Raw genomic sequence first — 21439 nt, 5'->3', positions numbered from 1 at the left:
CCATCCCGGCTCTACTGTCCTTGTCAATGTGCTGAGACATCATCAGGGTTTGTGATGATGCGATAGCACAGTATTCTGGTTCTCACCGGTGTCATTGATGGCACCCACCCCTCCCCCGCGGTTCTTGATGACTCCGAGGCGGGCCTGCAGGGAGGCGTTCCAGCGCTGGGTGTCCTCCAGCTGATGCCTGACACTCTGCAGCTCCCTGGGGTCAACGTGGCCCTGGCCCTCGCGCCCTGCAGAGACATGATTGGGTTAGAGAGAGACGGAGGACCAGGGTGTTCTTTAGGCACTAACGTAGCAGGCGTAAAAGAAAACGACTGAGCAGAGTTCCCACACCCAGTTTTAGGTGGAAAAGGAAGCTAGGTTGAATTAGCTGTATTCATGTAAACCGGATACATCCGGTAGTTGGCAACTCTGCTAAGGGTGTTTAGGCACCAAACGGAAGACTAAAACAGGCAGGGACTGCCTGGACTTTACAACATCTTAAAATGTTTTTCTACGATGTGTGCTAATGAATACACCGCAGATGTTTTTACAATGTGTCCCATCTTAAAGCAATGTGAATGTCCTTGGTCCACTAAAAGTCCTATTTAACCATAACCAAGTCTTTATTTATGATTCCTAGTTCGAGAGACCAAGACAAGATGAATAAAACACTATCTACTGAATCTACTCTCAGAAAGGTGGGGTGAAACACTTGAAAAAGTAAGAAATATGCTCACTGTTTGCTACTCCAAAATGTGATCTTTAGTAAAGCTTCTGTTCTTCTTGTATGTTGGGTCACCACACTTCATTTAAGATCACCTCTGGGAGCAACACACATTAGCTTCTGCCCTTTCCAGTTCCTATGTTACGTTTGGAAGTGTATATTTAGTTTGTGTTTATCAAGATCACATAATCGAGCATGAATAGAAACCTTATGCACAGGTGAACTATGCATTGAACAGAAATATCAACACTCAACAGGCAGGGGTTTGGGTCACTGCATGTAGTTACATAAGGAAAGAGTCCATGGAATAACGCGTCAAGCGCACCCATGTTGTTTACATTCTATTATACACACAGGTTCATTCAAATCATTCTACATGCGGTACTGAATTCAACCACCTAGATTGGAATACTAACATTAGGAACACCTTCCTAATATTGAGTTGCACCCCTCCCTTTTGCCCTCAGAACATAGACTCTACAAGATGTCGGAGCGTTCCACAGGGATGCTGGCCCATGTTGACTCTACAAGATGTCGGAGCGTTCCACAGGGATGCTGGCCCATGTTGACTCTACAAGATGTCGGAGCGTTCCACAGGGATGCTGGCCCATGTTGACTCTACAAGATGTCGGAGCATTCCACAGGGATGCTGGCCCATGTTGACTCTACAAGATGTCGGAGCGTTCCACAGGGATGCTGGTCCATGTTGACTCTACAAGATGTCGGAGCGTTCCACAGGGATGCTGGCCCATGTTGACTCTAACGCTTCCCACATTTGTGTCAAGTTGCCTGGACGTCCTTTGGGTGGTGGACCATTCTTGATACACACGGAAAACTGTTGAGCGTGAAAAGCACAGCAGCGTTGCAGTTCTTGACACAAATCGGTCAACTGGCACCTACTAACATACCCTGTTCAAAGGCACTTTAATATTTGGTCTTGCCCACTCACCCTCTGAATGGCACACACACAATCCATGTCTAAAGGCTTGAACACCCTTCTTTAACCCGTCTCCTCCCCTTCGTCTACACCGACTTAAAGTGGATTTAACAAGTGACATCAAGAAAAGGATCATCCAGGTGAAAAAGCTGGATTTATCTGTTCAGTCTCATGGACAGAGCAGGTGTTCTTAATGTTTTGTACATTCAGTGTACGTACAAGTCACTCTTACAATGTATCCAATTTCAGTTTGTGTAGTTGTTGCTTTAGCTTTCTGTAACTTTATAGCAAGTACGGTCTGCATGTGTAGGTGCCTATCATGTCATGATTGCAAGGTGTCCCAATATCATTTCCATTCTAGAATGCCCTTCTAGCCAATAAGAAATTATTCAACAATGCTGTGGTATAAAATATAAATAATGGACAAAATAAAATGTATCGTATACTGAACAAAAATATAAACGCAATAAGTAAAATGTTGGTCCCTTGTTTCATAAGCTGAAATAAAAGATCCCAGAAATGTTCCATATACACAAAAAACGTATTTATCTCAAATTGAGCACAAATTTGTTTACATTGCTGTTAGTGAGCATTTCTCCTTTGCCAAGATAATCCATCCATCTGACAGGTGTGGCATATCAAGAAGCTGATTAAACAGCATGACCATTGCACAGGTGCACCTTGTGCTGGGGACAATAAAAGCCCACTAAAACATGCAGGTTTGTCACAACACAAGGTCACAGATTTGAGTTGAGGGAGTGTGCAATTGGCATGCTTACTACAGGAATGTCCCCCCAGAGCTGTTGCCAGATAAGTGAATGTTCATTTCTCTACCATAAGCCACGTGTTGTTTTAGAGAATTTGGCAGTACGTCCAACTGGCCTCACAACCACAGACCAAGTGTAGAGCGTCGTGTGGGCAGTTTGATGATTTCAACGGTGTGTACAGAGTGCCCCATGGTGGCGGTGGGGTTACGGTATGGGCAGGCATAAGCTACGGACAACGAAAACAATTGTATTTTATCGATGGCAATGTGAATGCACCATGACAAGATCCTGAGGCCCATTTTTTGTGACCAACATATTGCATATCTGTATCCCAGTCATGTGAAATCCATAGATTAGGGCCTAATTAATTAATTTAAATTGACTGATTCCCTAATTTGAACTGTAACCCCATAAAATCAATGAAATTGTATTTTTTTGCTGTATTTTATATTTAACTAGGCATGTCAGTTAAGAACAAATTATTATTTACAATAACGCCTAGGAACAGTGAGTTAACTGCCTTGTTCATGGGTAGAATGACAGATTTTTACCTTGTCAGCTTGGGGATTCGATCTAGCAGCCTTTCGGTTACTGAGCCAACGCTCTAACCACTAGGCTACCTGCCACCCCGTATAAATATAAAGCCACTATAAAGAGCAATTCCCTCTACTGAGCAGCATTGAATACGAGCCCAAGGCATCTTACCTATATTTATATAGCTGACTCTCTTTATAGGGGAGGAATGGTATGAACTGGAAGGCAGATGGGTACATGCACACACACAGGCTGCACCATAGATGAATAAATCATCAGGTTCAGACGGTCACACCTATACAGAGCTCTCTCACTGGCACCTGGCCTCATCAATCAAGGTTCTATGTTGGTACGTGTCCTAACACTGCATCCACTGAAGCCTTGCACTACTAAACAGTGACATTCCATCACTCTTTGTCGTTGAATTCAGTTCAGCATGTAGGATGATTTTATCGACCTGTTTATGTTTTGTAAACAACTTGGGTAATATGCTTGAAACGAATGCACGCTTCACAAGCAAGTGCACACTTTGGAAGAAGGGTAGAGAACAGGGAAGCAGCCACAGAGAGGTTTGCTCTGTAACTGCCCCAACTCTGTAGGCTGTAATTGAAACAGCTTACAGATGGCTTGATAAGAGTGTGTGGGTACTAACTGCTATGTTTCTAATAGAGCAGACATTGGATAAGTGACAATGATTTCATGTGATATGCGAGTGAAGTAATGCAACGAGACAGACATAGATTTTTAATGGATAAACAAAAACAAAAGTAGAAGATAAGCAAATGAGTAAAGGTAAGCTGTAAGTGAGGAAGACAGACCGACAGAAACACATGCATTATGTTTTATTGTGCAGAGTAGCTCAACCAGGACAAAGGAAATGACTTTCCAGGTGAGAGGATGAGTTTATAGGAGGTGCCAGTGGGGACATTAACAGAGTAGAAAAAAAAATGTAGGCTATTGCAGTCTTGTTTTAAGACATGCAGATGGGGAGGATGCTAATGATGAAGATGACAGCGAACAGAAGACAGCAAACAGATGAAAAAATAACCAGGTGGACAGCAGGCGTGGCAACACCAGGCAGTGTTAGAACATGTAGCGACCAAACTGACCATGGTTGATAGCATGCATGCATGTGTGTGCCTCTCTCTTTCTAAGATAGTATAACTTCCTATTAAAGTACCATGAATAAAATGTTAGTGTTGGACATTTTAAATAATATAGTGGGTCTCTACTTCCTCAACTCAATATAGACATTGTTCATTCAGCTTCAGCCAGCGGTCTAGTTCAGGAAACAAAGGATCAGAACCCCTCCTCCCTCTCATTCTTTCCTCCCTTGTCTCCCCCTCCTCTGTGACTTCCTGGTTCCATCTCTCTAGTCTCCCCCTCCTCTGTGCCCTTCCTAGTTCCATCTCTCTAGTCTCCCCCTCCTCTGTGCCCTTCCTAGTTCCATCTCTCTAGTCTCCCCCTCCTCTGTGCCCTTCCTAGTTCCATCTCTCTAGTCTCCCCCTCCTCTGTGCCCTTCCTAGTTCCATCTCTCTAGTCTCCCCCTCCTCTGTGCCCTTCCTAGTTCCATCTCTCTAGTCTCCCCCTCCTCTGTGCCCTTCCTAGTTCCATCTCTCTAGTCTCCCCCTCCTCTGTGCCCTTCCTAGTTCCATCTCTCTAGTCTCCCCCTCCTCTGTGCCCTTCCTAGTTCCATCTCTCTAGTCTCCCCCTCCTCTTCTGTGTACTACTACTGCACCTTCTTTTGAGAGCTTGGTTCTGGCGATCTCTCTTTCCAGGTCTTCTCTGAGCTCCTCGTTGCTCCGGATCCCTTCTTCCAGCTGCTGTCTGAGGAGCGTCACCGCTGTCAGCTCCATCTGGAGGGCGTGAAGACGCTGGGCACTGCAAAACACACAATGTATGAATTACTATTCCACATATACACACACAAGTAGACAAATCTAATTGTATGTGTCACATGCTTCGTAAACAGGTGTAGACTAACAGTGAAATGCTTACTTGTGGACCCTTCTCAACGATACAGAAAATTATTTTTAAATAATAGAAAAATAACAACATGAGGAATAAATGAGTGACACAATGAGTAACGATAACGTGGCTATGTACACGGTGTACCAGTAGACAATATCTGTCTATGGAGACACTGGGTATTGCAACAACAAAAATAAACCCTTTTGAATGCCACACCAACCAAAGCATATAAAAAAGGACTTTGGTAAGACTATTTCAATTACATGGCAATATGTGGAATTAATCCAATCTGTGATAATCGTCCAGATACCTGTCCTGTTCTTTGACAGTGCGAACCAAGCTGGAGTAGAGCTGCTGCTCGGCCCTCAGGGCTCGGTTCAAAGAGCGGTGCTCCACCTGCAGGTCAGCCAACAAGGGCAGGACCTGGGGAGGGAGGGGGGCACAGGTCAAAGGTCAGATGCCACTCAATCAGTTGCTATACAAGGGTCATATTCATTGTGCATGCAATGGGAGTTGTTTTAAAACGTTTGGAAAATGAGTGATCGTTATTGGACAGGTCCAGGTAGTCCCGCCATATGTCAGTCAGTTTTGGTGCCTAATGAACAGGACCCAAGTCACGGTGGGTTTATTCTCATGCTGGACTGTTTTTGACATGCAGACCAAAGAGTGAGCCTTTTCAAATTGTGACTGTGTTGTTGAACACTTTATTTTCACACAATTAAACCAGACATCACAAAAGGTTGTGACTTTATTGATTTTTGATGTAACACTCGACTATGGTACATTCAGACATGGCCATTCTTCTGAAGATAGATGGCACACTACAGCTCATAAATACGTTTCAGGCAGGGCTTGCTTTTGCGTGGTGCTACCTCTTGTTGGCTGTCACCACCGATGATGGTCCTCTCCCGCTGAGGGAGGCCAGGGAGCGAGTGCGCCACCCCGGCTTCAGCAGCCTGATCCTGGGGCTCCTTGGTCTGACTGTCCCCTCTCTGGCCCAGACGCTGGTGGAGGTCCTGTCAGCATATACACAGCAGAGAGACTCTGACATCAAACTAGTTATAGCAAATGGAAAAAGTGCCATTGAAGGGGTTTTAAAAAATTTATGTATTGAAGTGAAAGTATCGCTCAGATGTGTTAATTTCCTTTTGGAAATAGATTATTTATAACTGAGCCAAGCTCAAGAGGTAGCACAGGTGGTGATGGCCAAAATCAGTTCAAGGTCAGCCAGGTTAACCCTGTGCAAGCTACCTATGAAACCAGATGGCACCAGGTAACCTCCTGAGCCTGCTTGAGTGTGTGTATATGAGTGTCTGTGTAGATTAGTAGCCGTGTGTGAGGAGACCACTGGCCATCCACTCACGTTTATAATCTCGTCCTTGGTCTCCAGGGTGGTGGTGAGGGAGTCTATGCTGGCCGCCTGGCCCTCGATACGCCCCTCCAGCTCAGACAACACTGACTGGAGATCAGCCAGGGACATCTGGATCACAGGAGAACAATGGGATAGAATGAAGACATTGACCCAAGGTCCATTTTCTATTATCCACCTAATAGTCAGGATTTAGACTTGTGGAGGGTAATCTAATGATTCTGATCTGTACCCAGAGGTAATTTTTTTACCAAGAGCAAAGAAAAGAAACTATGTTAACGCAATGACAAACCAACAAAGGATCAAGAAAGTTAAAGTGAAGCACTTTCTTATTCATCAGTCAAAAATAGTGTATTCTTTGACCAGAGTAAATGGGAAAGGGGGATACCTAGTCAGTTGCACAACTCAATGCAATCAACCGAAATGTGTCTTCCGCATTTAACCCGACTCCTCTGAATCAGAGGTCGTGCGGGGGTGCTTTAAATCGACACCCATGTCATCGGTGCCCGGGAAGCAGTTGTTGTTGGGGGTTAACTGCCTTGCTCAAGGAAGGAACGGCAGATTTTTTTCCCACCTTGCCGGCTCAGGGATTTGAATCAGCTGCAGTATGACTGTTCTCACCTTGAGCTCATTCTCCCTCTTCAGAGACTTGTTGAGAGCCTCAGTCTTCTGAGCCAACTCCTTCTTCAGGATGACCACTGTCTTCTTGATGAGAGGGACCTTCTCCATGCTGTCTTCGTTGTTGTTCCTCTTGGAGCAGTCACCTACAGAGGGAACAAAACCAGTAGAGGACATTAGTGGGGTCAGGGTGTTGGTGGACAAAGACAGTTTGACAGTTTGTACTTCAGCCAACTGCTGTTTTGTTCATTGGTATGTCAAACTGTTCAGCACAGCTTGCAGCTTTAAGAGGTAAAGCCTCTCACCTTCCCTCTCCTCCAGTCTCTCCTGCAGCAACTGGATGGTCTGTCTGAGCTCCAGCACCTGGGACGGTGCAGGTTCCTTCTGCCTCAACTCAGCCAGGAACTGGTCCCTCTCCCGGCCGCGCTCCAGAAGTTTCTGGCAGAGGAAATCAAAAGCTAAACACACCGGCTCTCATAACCTTGCCATTAACTTTATTCAACGTTGTTCTACCAAGACAAATCAAGGATGGCCAATGTGCAGGTTTTGTTCAAGCCCAACATTAACAAAACAATCTGGGCAGGAGCAAAATGCTGCACATATTGTAGCCAGCCATGATTTAAATCCTAAACTATCAAAAACACTAAATAGTAGTGTACTCTGCACCTATCCAAATAACTCTGTTCAAACTCACAATGATAATGGATTCCTTCTCGGTCAGCAGGGCCCTGAGCTTGGCCATCTCTAGGTAACCCTCCTGTGTTGCAGCGGAACTAAGTTTCTCAGCGGAGGCCAGCTGCTGCTGCCGGGTACACAGCTGTCGCCTCAGCTCCTCGATCTCCTGGATGCGCTCAGACAGTGTCCTGTTATAGTGCTCCGCTGACTCCTGGAGGGAGCGAAAAAATGAGAGGTCATAAACACTAACCCTCCTGTAAAAATATTACAAGGTTAAGACAAATAGAATGTGAGTGTGGATGTTGTTAGACAGAGACTTTCTCATCACAATAAATCAACCAGTAAAAGTGCCTCCAGTGTGCATGTGTGTACCTTGAGAAGCTGGTCTTTGCTGCCGATTGTGGCCAGCAGGCCCTCCACAGCGCTCTCGTTGTCCGCCACCAGCCTCTCACGGGCCTTGGCCGCGTCCACCAGCATGGTCTCTGCCTCCTTTAACCTCTGACCTATCTGTTCTGCAAGGTCACGGGCCTGAGACTGGGACTGGCTCAGCAGGGCACTTGCCATCGCCTACACACACAGACAGAGGCAGAGGAAGACCGAACAAAAGAAGAAGAGATTTGTTATTTGTCAATCTTTACTTATCCAACTTTATCCTTCTGGGATTAACCTCTTTTGCAAGATATACTAGGTCAATATTATATCAAATCAATATATCATTGAACGACAGCGTGTTTGGTGAATGATGTCAATGTTTTGTGAGTATTGATGCCTGTGTTAAAAGAGTCTTTATGTTCAGGTAATATTATGTGAGTGTCAGCTAGTAATACATGGGATTTACTTTCTCCTTATGTGTCTTCCTACCTCCATGTCCTTGGTCTTGCCCTCCAGGGACAGCTGCAGCTGACTGATGATGGAGTCTTTCTCCCTGCAGGCTCGGTTCAGGTTGTCCTCCACATCCTGCTTGGCACGCTGCAAGTTCTTCATAGTGTTGGCAAGGTGCTGCAGCTCCACGTCCTTCTCCTTGATCAACGCGTCAAAACTCTGCAGGGAGCAATGGAGAGTGAGAGACCAGTGTTGTAGACTCTCCATTCAACAGGATGTTTACCCTAGCAGTCCTTGCAACAACTCCATATAGGAGGTAGTGTGTGACTTAATTAAATATGATATGCAGGGTTGGTGTCAATTCCATTTCAATTCAGTCAATTCAGTAAGTAAATTGAAAATCCAATTCTCCTCAATGAAAAGAAATGAGGGAAATTGGAGGAGTTGACATTTTTGTTGACTAACTAAACTGACTGAATTGAAATGGAATTGACTCCAATGATGGTGGGGTGATCATGGTCCCTTACGTTGATGGTGTCCTCATTGTGAGACAGCAGGTTGTTGAGTCTCTCCAGGTCCCTCTCCTTCTCCCTGAGTGACAGACGCAGCTGGTGGATCTCGTTGTCTTTCTCTTCTAGCGCTGAAAACTTCTCATCCAGCGCTTGCTGTGGAGGAGCCATACGGAATATTGAAATTAAAAGACCAAAGGCATACAATGATCATCAGATCAGAGCGAGAGAGAAAGATCGACATCCTGTTCGTGACAATCTTCATTTTTAATGACGTTGTTCATTAAATCATTTCATTTCCAAAGTATACTTTGGCAATATGTACATTTTTACATCATGCCAATAAAGCAATTGAACAGAGAGAGCGAGAGAAATATTTTACATTTCAAACATTGATAGAAAGCCAACCTCCAGAGCCTTTTCTTTTTCTTTCAGTCGTTCTCGCAGCTTTGACAGCATGGTGTCGCTTTCCTCAGGACTTCTGCTCTGCTCCATGTCTCTCATCATGTTCATGTATTCCTGATAGAGGGAGAATAGAGAAGAGGCAGACAGAGAAAAGAGGGAAAAAAGCAACAGCAAGAGAAAGAACAAGATCGAATAGAGGGACAGAAAAAAAAAAAAAAGAGGGTAAGAACAAAGTTTTTCCCAGTTCCCATGCTACATTTTAGTCATTTAGCAGACACCTCTTATCCAGTGACTTATAGTAGAGCGCATACATTTTCATATATACACACTACCGTTCAGAAGTTTGGGGTCACTTAAAAATGTCCTTGTTTTGAAAGAAAAGCACAAAAAAATTACCATTAAAATATCATCAACTTGATCAGAAATACAGTGTAGAGATTGTTAATGTTGTAAATGATTCTTGTAGCAAAAAACGGCAGATTTTTTTAGGAAATATGTACATAGGCCCATTATCAGCAACTATCACTTCTGTGTTCCAATGGTACATTGTGTTAGCTAATCCAAGTTTAGCATTTTAAAAGGATAATTGATCATTAGAAAACCCTTTTGCATTATGTTAGCACAGCTGAAAACTGCTGTGCTGATTAAAATAAGTAATAAAACTGGCATTTTTTAGACTAGTTGAGTATCTGAAGCATCAGCGTTTCTGGGTTCGATTACAGGCTCAAAATGGCCAGAAACAAAATCTTTCGTCAGTCTGTTCTTGTTCTGAGAAATGAAGACTATTCCATGCGAGAAAATGCCAAGAAACTGAAGATCTCATACAACGCTGTGTACTACTCCCTTCACAGAATTACTAGTATGGTGCTAGTACACCATATTTACCTAGTTCCATAGAAAAGGAATATATAGAACAGGCCTCAATAATTGCTAGTGTTTGATACTCTAAGCCCCCTTCTATAGATTATATTTCTATGTTTTCACTTTTAGTTTCTCGAGCTCTCAGACTATCTACCTGTAGCTGCTGCTCCTTGTCGGCCAGGCAGGTGGTAAGGCGCTGGATGGTGACCTCGTGACTCTGCAGCCTCCTCTTTGTCTGCTCCAGCTGCTCCTGGTACTGCTGCTCCAGACTGCTTTCCCTCTCGCCCAGCTCCCCGTTAAGCTTCTTTAGCTGGTTCTGCATCTCCTGCATGGCGTAGATAGTTTACCCAGTAAGCACAATACATTGAAAATACGTCTTTTCAACGTCTTCTCAACCAAAAAGGGTCAAGAGTTCATTCCTGGTTGGGTCATGTGGTTTAACAAAAGCCCAGAAAATAAGTTGCCCTCAACTTTAGGGAAAATGGATGGCTTTGGGGAATATATTCTGCATTCTATTATGCGCGGGTAAAACAACGTAGTTACATGGTAGTAAAACAAGCAGCCGTAGTAAACCTACAGAATGGGTTAAATAGGACAGCTTTTATACCTGCTCCCAGCTTGCCCATTGCCAATATCAAAGCTTTCCACACAACGAAGTAGAACTGGGCAATATGGCCAAAATATCATATCACAGTATTTTCTCATTTTTGACACTTCTGAATAACAAAAGTTCTAAATATGCTTCATGGGTAGTGCATGACCCTAGGATGGCAACAAATGAATCCTAAGTGGTTTTATTAAATGGGCTTTCTCCATTCTGATTGCATTGCTTTATACTGTTCAACCAAACTTCAACCAAAAATAATAGGACAAAACTGACAGTGGTCTTATTTGTAGAACATTGCATAGGAATCAAAATCCTATTTTGTAGCCTCTAACTCTGGTACTTGTAATTCCAACACTCACTTCCAGCATTCTAATACATTTCTTAATTTCCTTCATTCATTTGTTATTATTTACCCACTGCTACAAATCACAATAAAATCTCAGTTTCGAATCGCAAAACGGATAGAATCTTGAGAAACACAATAGATATATTATCAGCACCTAAGTATCGTGATAATACCATATCGTTAGGTCCCTGGCAATTCCCAGGAAAACAATAGATATTCCTCCTGTGGCCTTACATTGAGAGCTTTGTCCCCCTTCTTCCTCTGCTGCTGCAGCTCCTCTAGCTCCTGCTCCAGCTGCTCCTTGGCCTGCTGCAGATCAGCCAGCTCCTGCTCCCTCTTGCCCAGGGAGCGCTGCAGCTTCTGCGCCTCCAGCCGCTTGGTGTGGTGCTCGCCCTGGAGCTGGGACAGCTCCGCCTGCTTCTCCATCAGCAGAGACTGGTGCTCTTCCGCACCCTGGAGGGAAAGCATGAATATGGATAGAGTTAGAGAAGCAGGAGACTTATTTTTGTATTTTGAGTGCATGTGTGTGCAACCCAGAAGTCTGTATTGATGTGACCTCTGGCAAACACGCACAGATAGACATTACAGCCCTAAAGCAGAGTAGATACACACACTGCAGCTGCCTGCCAGATCTCACAATACCTTAATTTTATTTTTACCTTTATTTAACCAGGCAAGTCAGTTAAGAACAAATTCTTATTTTCAATGACGGCCTGGGAACAGTAGGTTAACTGCCTGTTCAGGGGCAGAACGACAGATTTGTACCTTGTCAGCTCGGGGGTTTGAACTCGCAACCTTCCGATTACTAGTCCAACGCTCTAACCACTAGGCTACCCTGCCGCCCCGGTGTTTAGCGAATAATATCACATGACATAGCACTTCCATGCCCGACTGCGCAGTGAATGACGTAGCACACAGCCATTGGTTGATGCATGCAGCGTGACTGATGTATTGGGCCTGGAACGCAGCCAATGCTGTGTCTGATCTGACTTGCCTGGTATTTCTGGAGCTGGGCTTTGTGCGCTGCCTCCCTGGCTTTGGCTAATGCCTCGTCCCTGTCCTCAATCTCATGGCACAGCTCTTCAATCTGGAACACACAGACAGAGACAGACGTGTTGGTGTGACAATGTTACATAAGCCCTCAGTCTGCGCAGCATATGAGGCGATATATTTTTTAGTTGGCAACAATAGTTGGTTACATCAGTATTTTATCAAATGAGGTTATCATCAACATTTATTACAGTGTGAATATTATCTAATCAACTGCACCTCTTTTTCCTTTTCTTTGAGCACAAGACTGAGTCCCTGGATGGTTTTGTCTCGTTTCAGAGCGTTCTTCTTCTCCGAGCCCAGCTCGTTCTCAGTCTCCTCCAACTTACCAGACAGTACCTGTTAAAAAAATAAAATAACAAGTGGTCACTTGTGGTCCTCTATAGCTAAGGTCGTGAGAGAATGGCACTTGTGGTCCTCTATAGCTAAGGTCGTGAGAGAATGGCACTTGTGGTCCTCTATAGCTAAGGTCGTGAGAGAATGGCACTTGCTTCGTCAAGATTCTGGGTTTGATTCCCAGGGCCACTCATATGTAAAATGTATGCACACATGACTGACAGTCCCTTTAGATAAAAGCATCTGCTAAACTGCATATAATTAAGTAGCCAAAACAAGAGACAGTAAATTAATCTTCCTCCAACATGTTCGATTAATCACAATGATACATTTTGAATCTACCCTAAAAATGTGCTCCTACCCCATAGCCATTTCTGTAGAACATGAAAGGATAGCCTAGCTGTATTCATTTCAAAATAGTGAAAATTCCATGATGAAAACATTTACCGGTATGTATGTATGTATGTATATTTTCACTATTATTCTACACTGTAGAAAATATTTTAAAAATTAAGAAAAACCATGGGATGCGTAGGGGGGTCCAAGCATTTGACTAGTACTGTGTGTGTGTGTGGAGATATATACAGTGCCTTGCGAAAGTATTCGGCCCCCTTGAACTTTGCGACCTTTTGCCACATTTCAGGCTTCAAACATAAAGATATAAAACTGTATTTTTTTGTGAAGAATCAACAACAAGTGGGACACAATCATGAAGTGGAACGACATTTATTGGATATTTCAAACTTTTTTAACAAATCAAAAACTGAAAAATTGGGCGTGCAAAATTATTCAGCCCCTTTACTTTCAGTGCAGCAAACTCTCTCCAGAAGTTCAGTGAGGATCTCTGAATGATCCAATGTTGACCTAAATGACTAATGATGATAAATACAATCCACCTGTGTGTAATCAAGTCTCCGTATAAATGCACCTGCACTGTGATAGTCTCAGAGGTCCGTTAAAAGCGCAGAGAGAATCATGAAGAACAAGGAACACACCAGGCAGGTCCGCGATACTGTTGTGAAGAAGTTTAAAGCCGGATTTGGATACAAAAAGATTTCCCAAGCTTTAAACATCCCAAGGAGCACTGTGCAAGCGATAATATGGAAATGGAAGGAGTATCAGACCACTGCAAATCTACCAAGACCTGGCCGTCCCTCTAAACTTTCAGCTCATACAAGGAGAAGACTGATCAGAGATGCAGCCAAGAGGCCCATGATCACTCTGGATGAACTGCAGAGATCTACAGCTGAGGTGGGAGACTCTGTCCATAGGACAACAATCAGTCGTATATTGCACAAATCTGGCCTTTATGGAAGAGTGGCAAGAAGAAAGCCATTTCTTAAAGATATCCATAAAAAGTGTCGTTTAAAGTTTGCCACAAGCCACCTGGGAGACACACCAAACATGTGGAAGAAGGTGCTTTGGTCAGATGAAACCAAAATTGAACTTTTTGGCAACAATGCAAAACGTTATGTTTGGCGTAAAAGCAACACAGCTGAACACACCATCCCCACTGTCAAACATGGTGGTGGCAGCATCATGGTTTGGGCCTGCTTTTCTTCAGGGAAGATGGTTAAAATTGATGGGAAGATGGATGGAGCCAAATACAGGACCATTCTGGAAGAAAACCTGATGGAGTCTGCAAAAGACCTGAGACTGGGACGGAGATTTGTCTTCCAACAAGACAATGATCCAAAACATAAAGCAAAATCTACAATGGAATGGTTCAAAAATAAACATATCCAGGTGTTAGAATGGCCAAGTCAAAGTCCAGACCTGAATCCAATCGAGAATCTGTGGAAAGAACTGAAAACTGCTGTTCACAAATGCTTTCCATCCAACCTCACTGAGCTCGAGCTGTTTTGCAAGGAGGAATGGGAAAAAATGTCAGTCTCTCGATGTGCAAAACTGATAGAGACATACCCCAAGCGACTTACAGCTGTAATCGCAGCAAAAGGTGGCGCTACAAAGTATTAACTTAAGGGGGCTGAATAATTTTGCACGCCCAATTTTTCAGATTTTGATTTGTTAAAAAAGTTTGAAATATCCAATAAATGTCGTTCCACTTCATGATTGTGTCCCACTTGTTGTTGATTCTTCACAAAAAAATTCAGTTTTTTATCTTTATGTTTGAAGCCTGAAATGTGGCAAAAGGTCGCAAAGTTCAGGGGGGCCGAATACTTTCGCAAGGCACTATATATATATATACACATATATACATACACACACACACACACACACAAATACATACATACATACATACATACACACACACTGCTCAAAAAAATAAAGGGAACACTTAAACAACACAATGTAACTCCAAGTCAATCACACTTCTGTGAAATCAAACTGTCCACTTAGGAAGCAACACTGATTGACTATACATTTCACATGCTGTTGTGCAAATGGAATAGACAGCAGGTGGAAATTATAGGCAATTAGCAAGACACCCCCAATAAAGGAGTGGTTCTGCAGGTGGTAACCACAGACCACTTCTCAGTTCCTATGCTTCCTGGCTGATGTTTTGGTCACTTTTGAATGCTGGCGGTGCTTTCACTCTAGTGGTAGCATGAGACTGAGTCTACAACCCACACAAGTGGCTCAGGTAGTGCAGCTCATCCAGGATGGCACATCAATGCAAGCTGTGGCAAGAAGGTTTGCTGTGTCTGTCAGCGTAGTGTCCAGAGCATGGAGGCGCTACCAGGAGACAGGCCAGTACATCAGGAGACGTGGAGGAGGCCGTAGGAGGGCAACAACCCAGCAGACGCTACCTCCGCTTTTGTGCAAGGAGGAGCACTGCCAGAGCCCTGCAAAATGACAACCAGCAGGCCACAAATGTGCCTGCTCAAACGGTCAGAAACAGACTCCATGAGGGTGGTATGAGGATCTGACGTCCACAGGTGGGGGTTGTGCTTACAGCCCAACACCGTGCAGGACGTTTGGCATTTGCCAGAGAACACCAAGATTGGCAAATTCGCCACTGGCGCCCTGTGCTCTTCACAGATGAAAGCAGGTTCACACTGAGCACATGTGACAGACGTGACAGAGTCTGGAGACGCCGTGGAGAACGTTCTGCTACCTGCAACATCCTCCAGCATGACCGGTTTGGCAGTGAGTCAGTCATGGTGTGGGGTGGCATTTCTTTGGGGGGCCTCCATGTGCTGCCATTAGGTACCGAGATGAGATCCTCAGACCCCTTGTGAGACCATATGCTGGTGCGGTTGGCCCTGGGTTCCGCCTAATGCAAGACAATGCTAGACCTCATGTGGCTGGAGTGTGTCAGCAGTTCCTGCAAGAGGAAGGCATTGATGCTATGGACTGGCCCGCCCGTTCCCCAGACCTGAATCCAATTGAGCACATCTGGGACATCATGTCTCGCTCCATCCACCAACGCCACGTTGCACCACAGACTGTCCAGGAGTTGGCGGATGCTTTAGTCCAGGTCTGGGAGGAGATCCCTCAGGAGACCATCCGCCACCTCATCATGAGCATGCCCAGGCGTTGTAGGGAGGTCATACAGGCAGGCACGTGGAGGCCACACACACTACTGAGCCTCATTTTGACTTCTTTTAAGGACATTACATCAAAGTTGGATCAACCTGTAGTGTGGTTTTCCACTTTAATTTTGAGTGTCACTCCAAATCCAGACCTCCATGGGTTGATAAAATTTGATTTCCATTGATTTTTTGTGTGATTTTGTTGTCAGCACATTCAACTATATATATATATATATATTAGAGGTCGACCGATTATGATTTCAACGCCGATATAGATACTGATTATTGGAGGACCAAAAAAAGCCGATACCGATTAAATCGGACAATTTGATTTATTTATTTGTAATAATGACAATTACAGCAATACTGAATTAACACTTATTTTAACTTAATATAATACATCAATAAAATCAATTTAGCCTCAAATAAATAATGAAACATGTTCAATTAAACATGTTCAATTTGGTTTAAATAATGCAAAAACAAAGTGTTGGAGAAGAAAGTAAAAGTGCAATATGTGCCATGTAAGAAAGCTAACGTTTCAGTTCCTTGCTCAGAACATGAGAACATATGAAAGCTGGTGGTTCCTTTTAACATGAGTCTTCAATATTCCCAGGTAAGAAGTTTAAGGTTGTAGTTATTATAGGAATTATAGGACTATTTCTCTCTACACCATTTGTATTTCATTAACCTTTGACTATTGGATGTTTTTATAGGCACTTGAGTATTGCCAGTGTAACAGTATAGCTTCCGTCCCTCCTCGCCCCTACCTGGGCTCGAACCAGGAACAACACATCGACAACAGCCACCCTCAAAGCAGCGTTACCCATGCAGAGCAAGGGGAACAATTACTCCAAGTCTCAGAGCGAATGACGTTTGAAACGCTATTAGCGCGCACACCGCTAACTAGCTAGCCATTTCACATCGGTTACACAAGCCTAATCTCGGGAGTTGATCGGCTTGAAGTCATAAACAGCGCAATGCTTGAAGCACAGGGAAGAGCTGCTGGAAAACGCACAAAAGTGCTGTTTGAATGAATGCTTACAAGCCTGCTGCTGCCTACCACCGCTCAGACAGATATCAAATCATAGACTTAGTTATAATTATAATAACACACAGAAATACGAGCCTTTGGTCATTAATACGAGCCAGGCGGCCCAAACTGCTGCATATACCATGACTCTATTGCAAGAGAAGTGACACAATTGACCTAGTTAAAAGAATTTCATGTTATCAGGCAATATTAACTAAATATGCAGGTTTAAAAATATATACTTGTGTATTGATTTTAAGAAAGGCATTGATGTTTATGGTTAGGTACACATTGGAGCAAGACCGTCCATTTTCGTGAATACGCACCGCATCGATTATATGCAACGCAGGACACGCTAGATAAACTAGTAATATCATTAACCATGTGTAGTTAACTAGTGATTATGATTGATTGTTTTTTATAAGATAAGTTTAATGCTAGCTAGCAACTTACCTTGGCTTCTTACTGCAGTCGTGGAGTGCAATGTAAGGCAGGTGGTTAGAGCGTTGGACTAGTTAACCGTAAGTTTGCAAGATCGAATCCCCGAACTGACAAGGTAAAAATCTGTCGTTCTGCCCCTGAACAACGCAGTTAAACCACTGTTCCTAGGCCCTCATTGAAAATAATAATGTGTTCTTAAAACCTCTTACTTCTACCCCCTCCTTTTTCGAACATTCTGTTAAAAATCGTGCAACTTTTCAGCGTCCTGCTACTCATGCCAGGAATATAGTATATGCATATGATTAGTATGTGTGGATAGAAAACACTCTGAAGTTTCTAAAACTGGTTAAATCACGGCTGTGACTATAACAGATCGTGTGTTTCATTGAAAAACGCAAGAAAAACTGCTCTCTGAAAGCTAAAAATAATTTCCATAAGTCACTTTCATGGGTTGTTAAAAGAGGACAAAATTTAATATCGACCTGCATGCAATTCATACATATTCCACACGATGTCGCCATTGTCGTCATTTTCAATTGAATTTTTTGTTGGAAAATCCAAGTATCTGGCATCCGTTTCTTCCAGTCTCCACCAGGACGCTGTAAATGTGGACAATGGCAGCCATTGATTTGCAGACGAGGAGCTATTGAATATACATCGCCCTGTAATCATTATAAACGTTTACTAATACCTAAAGTTGGATTACAAAAGGATTTCGAAGTGTTTTGTGAAAGTTTATCGTCGACTTTTTTAATTTAAAAAAATGATGCAGCGTTAAAAAACGATGTTTTTTTCTGAATGACACAGCTTCCATAGAAAGCTATTTTGGGTATATATGGACCGATTTAAACGAAAAAAAGACCCAATAGTGATGTTTATGGGGCATATAGGAGTGCCAAGAAAGAAGCTCGTCAAAGGTAATGAATGTTTTATATTTTATTTCTGCGTTTTGTGCTGCGTCGGATAAGCAGAGTCTTTGTTTACGTCGCATTCAGGCATTTTCAGGTGGTGCATGCTATCAGATAATACCTTCTCATGCTTTCGCCGAAAAGCATTTTAAAAATCTGACTTGTTGGCTAGGTTCACAACGAGTGTAGCTTTAATTCAATACCCTGCTTGTGAATTTTGATCAAGGTTTGAGTTTTAACGAGTACATTTAGCATTTAGCGTAGCGCATTTGCATTTCCAGGTGCCTACTTGAGACATATGCGTCTCAAGTAGAATCAAGAAGTTAACTGACTTGCCTAGTTAAATAAAGGTGTAGTAAAAAAAAAAATTTAAATATAAAAAAAAACGGCAAAATCGGTTTGTTATGAAAACTTGAAATCGGCCCTAATTAAAATCGCCTATTCCGATTAATTGATCGACCTCTAATAAATATAATATATATATATATCAAATAACAAAAACTATTTGCTACCCATTTTCTTCCCTCCCCCCCAAATCACCTTGTTGTTATTCTGGATGTCCTCCAGGGTCTTGGAGAGGTTCTGGTTCATTGCTCTGAACTGGTTCATCTCCTCATTCAGCTGCCTCTGGGCTGTCTCCAGCCTGCTCACCTCATTCAGCTGCTCAGTGAAACCCTGGGGAAGGGAAACAGAATTCTGGGAAATTAGTCAAAGAGAATGAGTTGGCTAAGAAAGGAAAATAGGACATCAAAGGGGAAGTAAAAACTGCCACAGGGGCAGAGAACACCTGTGAATCCCTTTTATTGATACATTTATTCACGTATACTTTATTTCCCATTATCAACAAAAATTGATCCTTTTACTGCGACGATATCCAACCTCACAACTGGTAGATCCTTTATAGTCAAATAATTATCCAAATTCAGTCTAAAGCTACATTTCCATGGCCTTCCAAGTTCTCTACAGAGGATCGGTCTGAGGTGAGAGGACTGGACTACCTCAGCTCTGAGAGGAATGTAACCATCATTAAACTCCTCTGTGAGGTCCTGGAGCGACTTCCACTCAGCCTCTCTCCGTCTGCGTCGGGCACCAGGGGTGATGCTGCATCCTGGGGGGAGTGGCTGTCCCACCCTGGGCTTCCTACGCAGGACGGGGATGCGGCTCCCGGGGGTCCCTGGGATTGGTCGTCTGGGGATGGAGCGCAGCAGCTGCAGCAGGTCGGAGATGGGAGGCTGGGCTGGGGAATGCCCTCTCTGGTTTCTGGTGGTAGTATGGCCCACTGAAGGAGAGCATTCCCTCACTGATATCTTTGACTCTCTGCACGGTCTCTGTGACAGGGGGCCCAGGGGTTCTGTCTGATGAGGGTGGTCAGGGTTCAGGGACTGAAGCGAGGCTGAGCGGAACCTGGAACTGGGGGAGGAGAGGGTGCCTTTGCGGTAGACCAGGTCCTGGTACATCATGCTCCGGGAGCGGAGCCCAGAGTTCTTCTCCGGGCAGGGATCCCCACCAGACTGCACCCTCCTGTGGGCTGAGCTTGACCGACCTGAGGCTCCCACTGGACCACCCAGGAGGTCCATACTCACAGAGCGCCTCACCCGCACATCCCCTCCATCTTCCTTCCTCTGCCCTTCTGACGTAAACTGATCTCCCCCGCACTCATCGGGACTTCCACCTTCAGAGGACCTCCAGAGGGGGGTCATAATGGTGCTCACCTCCCCCACGTCAGGCCTCTCCGGCAGGGGGTTGTGGCGTCCATAGACGTGGGCTACACACTGCTTCAGATTCTCTCTTTCCTGCTGCAACCGCTGCACTTGGGCAGCATGCTCCTCCTGCAGCCTGCCGATCTGTACGTCGCACTGCACTATGCGCTCCAGCGTGAACACGCACTTGCCGCACAGGAACTCGGATGCTTGGCCGCCGGGGTCGCGGTCGACCTGGCGCCCCAGCACGTGGGACAGGATGACCTGAAGCTGCCGTTTGCCTGACGGGTTGAAGATCCAGCGGCACTGGCTGCCAATGAGGCGTAATCTGCATACGCGGCATGGGTCCTTCATGGTGATGACTAGAGATGATGGTTCGGTCCAACAGAGAAACACACTCAGATAGGCTCTGTGTATAAACACTCCAATCTTCCGCAGTCGTCAGCTTGCCAGCCATGGCACAGAGAAAACGCTCTCTCCATTTCTGTGACAGGAACAGTGCAGTAAACTCACAGTTCAGTCCAACACTCAAAAATGCTCCTTACAGACCCTAAACACAAAAAACTCTCCGCTTTCCCATGGTCGTCAGTCTGCCAGCCATGGCATACAGCAGACTCTCCCGCTCTGATTGAAGAGGAGAGACTGACAAAGCTCTTCCTGGTGAGAGCAGCGTAAGCGTTAAGCCCCATCTTCTAATCCCTCCTCCGCTGTCCCACACATTCAATCAGACCAAATCCCCTGGACTGGACCCGCGGTGATCTCCTGTGTTACGGCTGACTGCTGGCCTCGTAATCCAGCCCCATCTGAACCCAGGACTATCTACTCATCCTTGCTGCCCCAACAAGGACAGCAGGGCCTGGGCGGGCCCTAAGTCTACACAGGTGAGGTGACATTGACCAGGGGCTGGTTAAGGTCTGTTGGTCTCCTTGGCAAGGCTAAGGTAAATCTGATTTAAGATTAAGAGATGGCCTCACCTGGTCCTCAATGCCACCACCTGCCTCACCTCAGAAAACATGATAGAGCTACAGTGATGAACTGCCTGGCCCCTTAGAACTCTACGTGTGTGGCTCTCTGATACACACTACTGACCTAATAACCCAGAGACTGGACTCTTTTTACCCAGCTTTACCCCTTTTACACCATGTAATCTGACAGACAGCCCAGACAGAATCCAATAGAAAGCAATAGGGGTTGTGGTTTTTAATATAAAGTTAGTCCATAAATAACCCTAAGGGCAACTCTCTCCTGCCGGGATGCTAATCCTGTATTAACACAGAAACCTGGGCCAAGAGAGCGGAGGAAAAATGGGCACTGACAGCTTCCCCTACTGTCTGACAGGAC

At 44.4% G+C, this 21439-nt stretch overlaps 1 protein-coding gene across 2 annotated transcripts in view; it reads right to left on the bottom strand.

Moving 5' to 3' along the window:
- Nucleotides 1–21439, bottom strand: part of LOC139408407 (CDK5 regulatory subunit associated protein 2) — a 79080-nt gene that overhangs the window by 40168 nt on the left and 17473 nt on the right. For both annotated transcript variants that reach the window (XM_071152255.1, XM_071152256.1), the window contains exons 9-25: nt 18939–19073; nt 12403–12522; nt 12128–12220; nt 11368–11586; nt 10335–10505; nt 9323–9433; nt 8933–9070; nt 8445–8624; nt 7956–8150; nt 7603–7794; nt 7214–7346; nt 6912–7054; nt 6285–6401; nt 5794–5937; nt 5232–5344; nt 4689–4831; nt 87–236 (exon numbers count right to left, since the gene is read on the bottom strand). In XM_071152255.1, the coding sequence (XP_071008356.1) occupies nt 87–236; nt 4689–4831; nt 5232–5344; nt 5794–5937; nt 6285–6401; nt 6912–7054; nt 7214–7346; nt 7603–7794; nt 7956–8150; nt 8445–8624; nt 8933–9070; nt 9323–9433; nt 10335–10505; nt 11368–11586; nt 12128–12220; nt 12403–12522; nt 18939–19073 (2497 nt within the window). The remainder of the gene's footprint in view (nt 1–86; nt 237–4688; nt 4832–5231; nt 5345–5793; nt 5938–6284; nt 6402–6911; nt 7055–7213; nt 7347–7602; nt 7795–7955; nt 8151–8444; nt 8625–8932; nt 9071–9322; nt 9434–10334; nt 10506–11367; nt 11587–12127; nt 12221–12402; nt 12523–18938; nt 19074–21439) is intronic.

The sequence above is a fragment of the Oncorhynchus clarkii genome, chromosome 5 (assembly GCF_045791955.1).
Source record: "Oncorhynchus clarkii lewisi isolate Uvic-CL-2024 chromosome 5, UVic_Ocla_1.0, whole genome shotgun sequence".
In the NCBI taxonomy this organism is placed as follows: Eukaryota; Metazoa; Chordata; class Actinopteri; order Salmoniformes; family Salmonidae; genus Oncorhynchus; species Oncorhynchus clarkii.
Note: the sequence above shows the minus strand (reverse complement) of the source record. Positions and strands in the feature narration are given on the sequence as shown.